Source organism: Cupressus sempervirens, chromosome 4 (assembly GCF_028749045.1).
Source record: "Cupressus sempervirens isolate cs-2001-9-10 chromosome 4, ASM2874904v1, whole genome shotgun sequence".
NCBI lineage: Eukaryota > Viridiplantae > Streptophyta > Pinopsida > Cupressales > Cupressaceae > Cupressus > Cupressus sempervirens.
The window spans coordinates 372731265-372743065 of NC_143121.1; the positions used below are offsets into that span (position 1 = coordinate 372731265).

Below are 11801 nucleotides of genomic sequence, written 5' to 3' on the forward strand. Positions count from 1 at the left end.
TGCCATAGAAACCCAATTGTATGTTGTCTTTCCTTCCTTCTCTATTGTGGGCTTTTCCTTTCATGTTGATCCTACAACCTTCTTCAACATCAAACTCTCCTTCCTGAATGCTGGAAATGGAGATGCACTTTTGAGCACTAACATAGGCTTTGTCTAGGGATGCATGCCCCTTGTGGGCATGACAAGAATTTAGATCTCTGGAAGAAGCAGACCACTCAAAAACTTCTCTTGCACTGCTTTATTGAAAGCAAGAAAACTACTCCTACTATGTACAAACAATGGCCTTGGGCGACTAAACTTCAACAAATTTTTTTTACCTTTGTCATAAACTTGATTTTCATTTACATCTTCTTGAGGTAAACTGCAAATTTTATTTTCCTTTGTTTCACCCAACACATTAGCACTTTCAATCACTTCATTAGGCAAAACAAAATTTTCATCATTCTCATAGTGCGTATAAAACTCAAAGACTATTTCATCATGCTCGCAATGAGAAAAAACATCAACATGCTCATGATTACACAAATTGAACTGAGAATCAAAATCCAACAATGATTCGTGCATGTTGATTGGAAACACAAAAACTCCATATTCTACACCATTCACCAAGTTGCATGTACCAAAAACTCGAAACTCACATTGTGTCTCTAGCTACAAAGAGTATGTGAAATCAGATTGTTGCCTACTTGTAGTCATGTCATTCACTAAATCCGATTTAACTTTCACTAAAACTTCTTCACATTCAAACAATTGATTAGTTACCACATATGAGAACTCATTCTGAAAGTACTAATCTAAACTATGTTGATCACAATCATTTTCTTCATCTAATTGAATATTAGAATGAATCTTGAACTTATCTTTGCAAGAATTATCAGTATATAAAGGAAATCTATAATCTTATTAACAACTTTCATTGTTTTCCTCTTCATCACATATAATATCAAAACAAATTTTAGCAAAATCAACATGAAAAGAATCTGAAACAGTGCCAAACTTCCCTTCACTAACATCCTCTACATCCAACAAGCCGTCATGTGCAAAAACATTTGAGGTACTGTGATATACACCTCCAAAGTCTAACAAAAATTGTTCGGGTTCTACTTCTCTTTTCACATTAAACATTGGGGAATTAATTTGATTGAATGAGAAAGTATTATGAGGGAAAATATGAAGATCCTTAGAAACATTTACATGCTTTTCAAAATCATGAACCAACAAATCTATAATTTCATCAGGGCTCATAAAGACTGCCTCACAATTCTTCTCCTAGCTGTGATTATCATCCAGATGACATGAAGAACTTACAACATCAAGATCATTAGTATAATAATATGAAAAATCAACATTATTATGACATTCATTCTTATCATAGTAATCACTACATCTACTATTGTTACATAATTCCTCAACTTCATATTTACTATAACCAAGTTTATTTCATTTTCATATCCATCTTCCTTATGCTGATTGCAATTACCTGATTCATTTGCAATTGAATCCTTCTCTTCACATTTGGAAGACAAATTATCTTTCTCTACAGATTCATTATTTCCATTACTACCTTGAATTTCAGCACACTCATTATCATTAGAAGATATAACATGAATTTTATAATTACCGCTTTCCATCTCTTCAATGAATCTTTCAATTTGTAAAATTCTTTGTAATCTTATAGGTGCTAGCCAATTGACTGAATCGGGCACTAGAATATCAAGGAAATCACTAGGCAAGGAAGATTCCTTGGGTCAACAATGAAAAGGCATCTTGTTGATTACTGATCTAAGTCTTAAATAACATTGTTTGACATTTAAACCTTATGTTCTTCCTTCTTCAATTCTTATAACACCGACAATCCTTTTGTAGATCAATTTATTTAACATAGCAATGTTATTAGCCATAGTCTCTAAACTTTTAGAATTTTGAAAACTAATCTTAGATCTAAGATCTGACTCCATCATAAAGTAAAATTTCTACCTCTTCCTTTTGGTGTTGAAAATCACTGAATAGAGGCAAGCATGTTTTTAACATTTGACTTCCATGAAAGAGAAACATGAAAACCAAAATATCTCAAGTGCTGATGCTAAACTTCAATTTGCTGATTCGGCATAGGTGTAAGACTGAAATTTGTTCACACCATTGGTCAAAGCTTTTGTAGAGATGCCACCTCCTTGCAAGAGGATGAACAAATCACTGCTGTGATTTTATCTTTTACACTTCAATTTCTTATAATAGTAGATTGCACAACACTTCAAAAAACCTAGCAAGAATTTAAAACTTCCTTTTCAAGAGACTATCAAAAGCTTCAAGTCTGCCCATACAACTGAAATTCCTTCAAAAATTTGTATTAAAATTAACTAGGAACAAACTGGTGTAGAGATTTGAGAGTCGTCACTCACATTTTGTGAGAAATAAAACATAAGTTCTCACTTGAAAAATCTGAACCAAACCTTCATATGTAGGAGAAATTTGCAAACCATTAACACTTTGAAAAGAAAACACACTACATAAAGCCATTCTTGACTCTGAACTTTCTCAATAGCATTTGCAAAAACTGAGTTGATTGAAGATAGACCTATAATAGTCATAGAACGCAATTTACATCCAATTCTCACAACATGTTGATGTCCATGAATAAGGATACTAGGGAACACACAACTTCAGCAAGGATGTGAAAAGAAAACCATAATTCCTCACCATTGTAGCAAATTCATAGGACTAAAATATTCAATTAACACCAGAGATTCTTGTCCTTTTAAAAAAATGTATTGCCATCTTATTTCCCCAATAGAGTCACCATTTTGTTGGCTTCTGATTTAATAGTTTTCAAAATAACCAAGAAACTAGACCAATGCATCTAAGGCCAGCAAATTCCTATGATAGATACACTCAACCGTAGTATTGGGCAATTATAAGGCACAACTTCTTCTATTTCAGGCTCTGCAAAACCTAGGCGGGTGGATCTCAGATTCAATTATATGGTACCAATGCAAAAACATATTCCTGAATCTACTAAGCAAATTAACCCTTAATTTTCCAATTAACTCATGTAATGACATAGATCTGTAGTAGCTAAATGCAAAACATGCAATTCATAAGCTGAGTGAGGGCATTCTATTCTAGTCCTTCAACATAAAATGTAAAGATGATTTGAATTTGATTTGATTTTATGTGGGTGGAGAAAGTGGATGAAAACCAAGCATAGACAACAAGCTAACAATCTTGTAGTTTATTAGTGCCTGATCCATTGGGCAAATTCATAAATCTCTCTTATGCATTTTTGATATCCTAGACACATATCCTATGTCAAGACTCCATATCTATCCATTTACCTTGTAAATAGGATATCAATGTTTAATATAAATCTCATTATTACCTGATATCCTACTTAATAAACCTGTAACCCTATTGATTTCTCTAAAGTATTTACATAATTCCTTGAATTACAAGCAACAATCAAGCAACATACAACCTTAAGGGACTACAACTATGATTTAGGCTCTTTGTTCAAAGATTATAAAATATTACACATCACTGAGAAAGGAGACAAGATTTAACATGAAACTCAACACTTGTTGTTATTTGTATTGATTTCCTTGGAATAATACATGAAAATGCATAAAATTGACTTGCAAGATACCTAATAAACCAGACTGTACAATAACATATGTTGTCATACAAGAGAGAAAATGGCAGGAATGAGAAACTTATGGGATGGGAAGGGGGTATCATAGCCAAAGCAAAGCTTCATGGTCTGGAACCAACACATCCCAGATATTTCCATTCAAACTTCATCAATTCCAAAGCCAATTCTACTCAATATTTTCATTCCAGAGTTTCCAATATATTCCAATATCTACAATGAAAGAGAGACATTACATATATAGGATATAAGAATTCAATCCTAACCTAGAGATATTTTCATTTTCCCTTTCATTTCACAAAAGATTTGATTCTTCAATCATGACTCCAACTTCAATACTAAAATTTAGCTTAATTAGAAAAACAAATATCCATCATAACTAATAATTGGAGCCAAATTATACCAGAATGGCTAACCCAACAGACCTTTTACCATGTGTTTTTACCATTCCTATAACTGCATCTTCAATTTGTGCCAATTACACTGAGAAGGCCCAAAATTTACATTTCTGCCTATAACTCAAACCAATGAGCATCTATGCAAAAAAAAAAAAAAAAACTCCATAATCAGAAAGTTCGTCTTCTCCCAGTTTCAGTGATATATAATATACCTATATTCGCCTCTTAGAAACGCCTAGAATCTCAATTTGAAAAATATGCCCCTCTACTAAAGGCTCTAGTCTGCAATTGTACTTTTAAAAATTTAAAACTTCCTAAAGTATAAACTTTAGAAAATAACCCCTATTTGATTTAAAAAAATCTAAACGTGACCCCTGTTGAAAAAATAATTGAAGACACATTTTAAAATCTTTCATTTTTTGTCCTCACCCTGAAAATTTGAGTCAAACCCCCTTTCACTTTTGTGCCATGTGGCAATCTCTAATTGGCTCTGACATGTGCAACTGGTGCCACATTTTTTCATGGCATTCATCCATCTCACCACCAACTCATTGCTACGTGTCAACTTTTTATTGGGTCACCATGTTGCTATGTTAATGGTCATGCATCTTTGCTTTGGCAACATAGCGACAGCCGTTGGATGTGCCATCTAGTGCATCAGAGATAATTGCTTGCCACACAGTGCCACTTGTCCTTCTACGGTTGTTCATAATTCCACATCATTTGTTGAGTCACTACACACATTGCCCAACTGCCACTTGTCCTTTTGTTACTTGCTGACACTGCCACATCACTCGGTGGGACCCACGACCTCCTTGTTGGATCTCCCTGATTTTCTTGTAGGTCACTATGTCGCATGTTGGAAAGTGTCATACTTTTATGGTGGTGACATGGCACTTCCCTGGATTTTTAATTTTTCAGGTGCCTTTCTAACTTTTCCATCCAGCAAGCTTCTACTTTTAACTTACAATGTCATGCTAATGAATTTCGTAACATCTCACCCTTTTAATCTACCCTATCTGATCTCCCAACCATTGTAGCATCACACACCTTTGCTCTTCATGTCTGGATCATGTGGTGGATCATAGCATCGTAGACCCAAATTTTTGGCTTGGCGATCTCACTACAATGGGTTTGTCATAGCATCTCCACCTATAATTTTGACTTTCCTGACCATGCGGCAAGGGATTCACCATAATATCAAAGCATCACTTTTGATCTCTCTCAGTCAAATGACAACCACCAAATTTGTAGCATCTTACACCTTGGGTCTAAGCCTCCCGACAATAGGGTGTCATCATAACATTGCACACCCCCAAATTTTTCTTTACAATCTCACAACTTGTCGTAAGATCGTAGATCCTCCTCATTTGGTTTTACGACCTCACAACAGGGCTCCCAGAAACACCACATTGTATACTTCAACCTATGTCCTCTTTCAAAATATGTTGACATCTATGCAAGCTAGCCACACACACGGGCCTCTCCACATCCCTAAAAAAACATTGTGTCTTAAAGACATTTAGCATTTGTGTCTTGGGTTATTTGAATATTGTTTTAATTTTCCACATCCCCAATGTGGGATAAAACAACTTGGATAGGCCTCTAACATATGTCGCCTTGTACGTGAAGTCCACTCCAATTTTGATTGTGGGTTTCTTTCCTAGCTTTTGCATGCATGTTTTCTTTACTACATAGTCTTGCACTCCTCCACACAATCAGATCCTTCCTTGGTGTAGATGCTTAGTTTTTCCTTCAAACGTGGGCTACTATTTGGGTATTTCTTCATTGCATGGGGTTCTCTCTTTCCATGCCATAGAAACCCAATTGTATGCTACCTTGAGTTCTTTCTTTGTTGTGGGCTTTTCCTTTCATGTTGATCCTATAACCTTCTTCAACGTCAAACTCTCCTTCCTGGACACTACAAATGGAGATGCACTTTTGAGCACTAATAGGTAAAATATGGGAATGAAACCTTTTGTACCTTCCTTTGTAGGTGACAAATTAAATGAAAATCTTCACTAGGGCTTGCCAAATGCCTTTCATCACTTTTGTATTGAACCTGTGATGCAAACTTGGGATTTTTTCACTGAACTCCTAAAAATGTTCAAAAGCATCCTTGAACAGTAACTTTGGTGTTTCTCAAAATCTTGACCCCTTCCATACTCATCCCAATAATGGTAGAGATGGACTCTGGTGTGATGAAAAATGAAACATATCCTACTTAACTTTACCACCATCTCACAAGTCCATAATTTTCTGACAAAGATCTAGATTATAGCCCTTCATGTCCATAATATATTTAGTAATACCACCCTTCTCTAGGGTCTCCCAGAGCTCCTTGTCATTCTAACACTTTTCCTCCCATTCATTAGGTTCAATCAGATAAGGGTTTCCTTTGATCCTTCTATTCTAATGAAAGTAGTAGAAACACACAGGCTCAAAATTTATTAGACCCACAAAAGCCAAGTAGGTCAAACTCAAGCTTTTCTTCACAATCATGTTTAACTATTAAATTGAAATAATAATCCATCTCATAAAAAATCTTTGGCAAAAGGACCCCATAAATAGTAATAATGACAAGATCATTAATGCATGATTTTTGTGTGAGCATGACAGGTTATTGGTATGCCTTCACTGAGATAGATAGAAGGTCATCCCAAATTTTGTACCCCTTTGTATATCTTCCCATTCTCACCAACCTATCTACGACATGATTTCCCTCTTGATAGGTGCGGTGAAAAGACACCTCCTCCAAGTTTCTTAACATATGTATTATCATAGTAATAACATCTCTACCATTCCAACCTATATTTTCCACATCTTTTAAAATATTGATGATGTTTAAAGCATAAATTTTGATTATTTCCTTTTTCACATTTTTTGTAGTTAGCACATAGACCTCATGGTAAAGGGCTAGGAGTTTGGCCACTTAAACAATCTAAATATCCAAGTTAACTGAGTAAGTTACCATCAAATCCCTTTTTCAGTTTCTCAAAAGGTGACCCCCACCCTCATGACTTAGGTTTCTCATAGAGGAACTATCAAAGTTTACAAAGTTAAGAGAAGCATCCTCCATCTCTTTCTCCTCAACCTTTGTAAGATTGTTCCCCAATTTTTCTCTTATTTTTTCTCTTCTAGCCCCAAATCCACCTCAGTATGAGCTTCTCGAACATCCTCTATTTCTCTATCAATGTTCCCGACCTTTTCCTCTTCATAGTCAACATCCTTCGATTCATAAACCTCCTGGGTTTCTTGGGAGACCTCAGTTTTTGTCTTATAAACCACCTCTTCTTCTTGTGTTTCCTGAGTTTCTTACTTTCTATCCTCCTTGTAGCTAGTTTATTTTTGTTCCTCAATCTAGCATATCTGGTTTCTCTAGAACTAGAGTCATAATTTTTTTTAGTAGCTATAGGATTTAAGTCTCCTTCCTCATCTTATAATCAGGCCAATGTTTCTGGACATCAATTATTTCCTTTTCAATTTTTTTGTGTTTGGAGGTACTGACAGGGTTGTTCTTAGGATTGGACAACTTTCTTTTGGAAGGGGTTTATGTTAGGAGATACTCTTCTACGGATAGGAATTTAGGTTTTTTTAATATGGGGGTTCTAAGGTTACTTCTCATGTTTAATAAAGCTAGAAGGAGGATCATCTAGTAGTGGAGCTAAATCTATCTCTTCGATCCTAACAAAGGATCATGCAATAATAGGGGAGTTCTTTCTAAAGGTAAGACACCTCCCAAAATGAGGCAATGGGAACAATGTGTTGGTGCAAAGAAAAAATCAAACCTATGTGAAGCCGAAGGTTATTCCCATTGGCAATATTGTTACTGGAGAAGATAAATAGATAAAATGGGACATTAACCCTATCACCATGTCTAAGAAGATTAAGAAACAGAAGGTGATAGCTATGATAAGTAATAAAATGTCTTTCCAAAGTGAAAAAATTCATTCAAATTAATTATTATGTTACAATATATAAAAATATATATTAAAAGCATATTACTCAACCATAATTCGATTAATTTTGAAATATATTTTAACAAAAAAAAAAAGCATATATTATAAAAAGTAACTTCTATAAGATACTATCCCATATCATAGAGTACACTTAGTTTACATGACAATTCAAAAGAATCACCATATAAGTGTGAAAGAGATCAACACAAAAGTCATAATAAAAGCGAACAATCTTTTTGAAATCTGTTAATCACATTATCGACTTAAAAACAAAAGCTGGTAGCTTTACATTAATGATATAACACTATATTCAGAAGAAATCTTGACATTGGTGTCATCCAAATCAGCCACAATCCATCGATTGAAGGAGCAATTACCTCTTCTTATTAGTTCCTGCCTTCGGCAGGAAATCTATTGGATCTCTTCAATTTTTAGAGCTAATTAATTTGCCCAATAGGATTTCTGAATTATTCTGAGATCAAAATTTGTTATAAAGTTCAGATTTTCATCTTATTTATTAAAGAAACAAAATACATTAAACCAAAATATTATTGGCGTGCATTGTAAAAGGCAATGTATTAAATTGTATTTACTTTGCAAAAAATACTAAAAATACTTTAGTGTTGGTGACAGGTCATATTTCGGTGCAATAAATTTATCTTTCAAGATGTGTCCCAGAACAATTAATGTGCACCGGCTACCATAACTTTAACTGGTACTTATATTAAAATGATGGGATGTTACTTGTTTAACAATTCTTCTGCAAGTTCGAAAGGCAGTTTGAAAGGCGGTGATTTTTTCTGATGATTTTCTCCTCTGCTCTCCTACGACAGGAAGGCAACAATTCCATCATCTACCACTAAAGATTTTCACATCAACAATTTCATCTCAGTAACTCTTTTTGACTGTCGATATCTTCGTAAGATGGTTTTACTGTAATCCATTTTCTTTATTGTTGTTGTATGAATTTACTGTTGTTGTATGAAATTTGATTTTAATTTGAAGCCGGTAGGTAACGTTTCTTAATTTTTAAAGCTCTTGTGGCTCTTAAAATCTTTGCGATCCATACCCATTTGATCTCGGAAAAGCCCATTTTTCTGATCCTGCCCTGCTGTAGAAACCGCCATTAATGGCCGTTCCACGCAAACAGAGCATCACCATACCCAGACCTTATAAAAGGAGTGATAGCATTGTAGCAGAAATAATTAGAGAATAAGAAGGAAAATAGTGTCATTGAGAGCAAGAAAAGCAAAAATTCATAAACCCAGATACATATTTACCTATTTGCAGGTGGGCACCAGGTCTTGCAAGAATTTCATTCTCTCATTAATCTTTTCTCTTCTCACCTGCACCAAATAGCTAAAAAGAATAAAAACCCTGTCCTAAACTAAAGGTATTACAATATGAACAAATGAAGCCGAAAGGCATACCCTTTCGGCTAAGCTATGGCTATCGGTAGCCTGGCCTCTTCTTGCCTTGACATGAATATAATTATCTTCCTTTTGAAGAGGTCTTGAATTTGGGTCTTTGCCTTTTTGAGGAGTAGACTCAGATGTATTATCATCACTCTCACTGTTGTCACCAACTCTGCATCGTTTGCCTCTACTCTCCTCCGATTCCTACACCAATTTACTTTCAGTAACTAGAAAAAAAATGTACAGAAAATGTGTCAACATAAAATTGCAATTTACTAGACTTGTACCTTGGTGTTGTTCTGTCCAGAAGTCAAAAATTTTGCTCTCCTTTTCTTCCCAACGCCGTCGTCTGCGCATTTTGCCGCTTCAGAAGAAGCATTTGTACCATTTTCAGCAACAGGTCGAGGGTTCAAAGCCTCGCCAGTCAAATCTTCTTCTGCAATATGCTCTGTAATGCCACCAAAGGACGAGAATTTCACAGCTTGTTCTAGGAAGGCAGGGTCAGAAGGAAAGCTCACCAAGGCGCCGGGCGGTACGCTTCCAATGTTAAACTTAGAAACCTTGGAACCCACCTTTAATGCCTCGAAATGGTTCCAATCGGCGTAGTTTAAGCCATTCTTAATGCCTAGCGCATTTAGATTCACGGAATGAAAGGAGTCCTTACTGGAATCCAGAATAGTGTCAGCTTCTGAGGACTTGTTAGCCATTAATGCGAAAAAGCTAGGCCTATGTAAGAATTTAGTAGCAAAGGCCGTATCAGAGATATGACATCAGCGACTAGTTTTTACACATTCGAAAGTTCATGTAAAAACTAGTCGAAAGTTTTTACACCTCCTCCAAAAGGGTTCCTGGGGTTCACTTAGTGAAATTCTCCCGTTTGGAAAGCATCGTCGCAAATAATTGTGTCAATTGTGTTAAATATGGCATTTAACGAAGAATGATGGTTAGCCATTGTCTTAGAACCGGGAACAACACCCAGAGCTTGCTGTTCCACGCCAAAATCAGAGTCCATGCCCTTGCATCTCAATAAATCTCGCAATTCTTCAAAATCAGTCAAATTGGTGAATCCTCAACGATTTCGCTGCAAAACAAGTGTTAAAACACTGTCAGTGACAACAGTAAAAGCAATGCCAAAAAAACTTCGATTTCTTCGCTGATTCAGCCGCGCTTCTCAATTCCGAAGCACATTCAACAGAAATAGCCGTACAGATTGGACAAACTACCAAAAATGCAATTCTTCAATTAGTAAAGTATATGTTGATGCATGGAAAAGTAGGTTTCGATGTGCCAAATGTTACAGCTGAAACACGTGTTGCAATGCTCAAATGACTTACAGATCCTTTGTGGAGGATGTTCAGTTTTACAATTGTCATTACAAGACAAAGCCATTGGTATCATGATTTCATATCAGGGAATAAAATTAACCAAAATGGATATATGGACTTCATTTCATTTGGTTTCTTTCCACTCAATAGTTTTCCTATTTCTTTAGCTCCAAATTCAAATTCATAACTTAGACAATATTAACATTAGTAGTTCCATTTCCCAGCAGCCCATAAATAGAACTATGTACTTTGGGTTCAGATGCTAATATTATCGATTCTTACAACATGGGACACAAAAGGGATTGCATCTAAGAGTGATTAGTTGTAGGTGTTGAGATTTCTTTTAGAGATAAATTGTTATTTGTCCTCTTTTTCTATAGTTTTGAGTAGATTGATAATAAAATATAATTTTAATAAAACTTATTTGATCTTGCAGATCAAATTCCACATCAAATACATACACAATAGTCAGATCTTTATTCTTGAGCCCTGACTAAATTTTCTGCGAAGCTATTTTAATTGTGTATAGCATGAGCAATTTTGTATAACACAACACAAATATTAATTAACTTATATTTTTAATACAACACAAATATCTTCAAATGCAGGAACTTTGGCGCTTGCGCCTCTTGTTTAATCTCGTGTGGCTTCTCAAAATAATTGCCATAAATATACTAAGAAGTTTAGTTCTCATTGTCATCATACAACAAAATATGGTTATGTCATTCCAAACACTAAGCAAAACCAATATCATCATATCGTGGATATGAATAGGAGGATCAATTTTTGAGAGCTTCAGCTGCGGCAGTTGCGCTTACTTTGGCCACGTCTATTGTACGGACTGCCTCTGCGGCGGGAAGCATAGCTGTATCCTGGGGCCAAAATGGCGACGAAGCCTCTCTTGCCGACACCTGCTCAAGCTGCAACTTCGAATATGTCATTCTCGCATTTCTATAAATAAGAATACTCCAGGCTGCTAAACTCCGGTTTTAAATTTAGATTTTGCTCTTCGAGTCCATTTAAATAAAGGTTTTTCGTACCTCAAATCAAGGCTTACGGAA

General features: G+C 35.4%; 1 protein-coding gene across 1 annotated transcript; it reads right to left on the reverse strand.

Moving 5' to 3' along the window:
• Window positions 1-8561: 8561 nt before the first annotated feature.
• On the reverse strand, window positions 8562-10157 carry LOC149561626 (transcription factor bHLH62-like). Its single transcript, XM_089823819.1, has 4 exons — window positions 9703-10157; window positions 9431-9619; window positions 9281-9346; window positions 8562-9169 (listed from the first exon to the last, which is right to left on the reverse strand). Exons 1-3 carry the CDS (start codon window positions 10120-10122, stop codon window positions 9281-9283), a joined length of 675 nt encoding a protein of 224 aa, XP_089679945.1. The 5' UTR covers window positions 10123-10157; the 3' UTR covers window positions 8562-9169.
• Window positions 10158-11801: the final 1644 nt, after the last annotated feature.

Bases quoted from the DNA above. Each gene is read 5' to 3' on its own strand.
- LOC149561626 (XM_089823819.1), bottom strand. From the start codon at position 10,122: ATGGCTAACAAGTCCTCAGAAGCTGACACTATTCTGGATTCCAGTAAG. The intron at 9,620-9,702 runs GTACAAGTCTAG...AAATTGGTGTAG, and splicing joins CTGGACAGAACAACACCAAG to GAATCGGAGGAGAGTAGAGG. The intron at 9,347-9,430 runs GTATGCCTTTCG...TATTTGGTGCAG, and splicing joins GCCATAGCTTAGCCGAAAGG to GTGAGAAGAGAAAAGATTAA.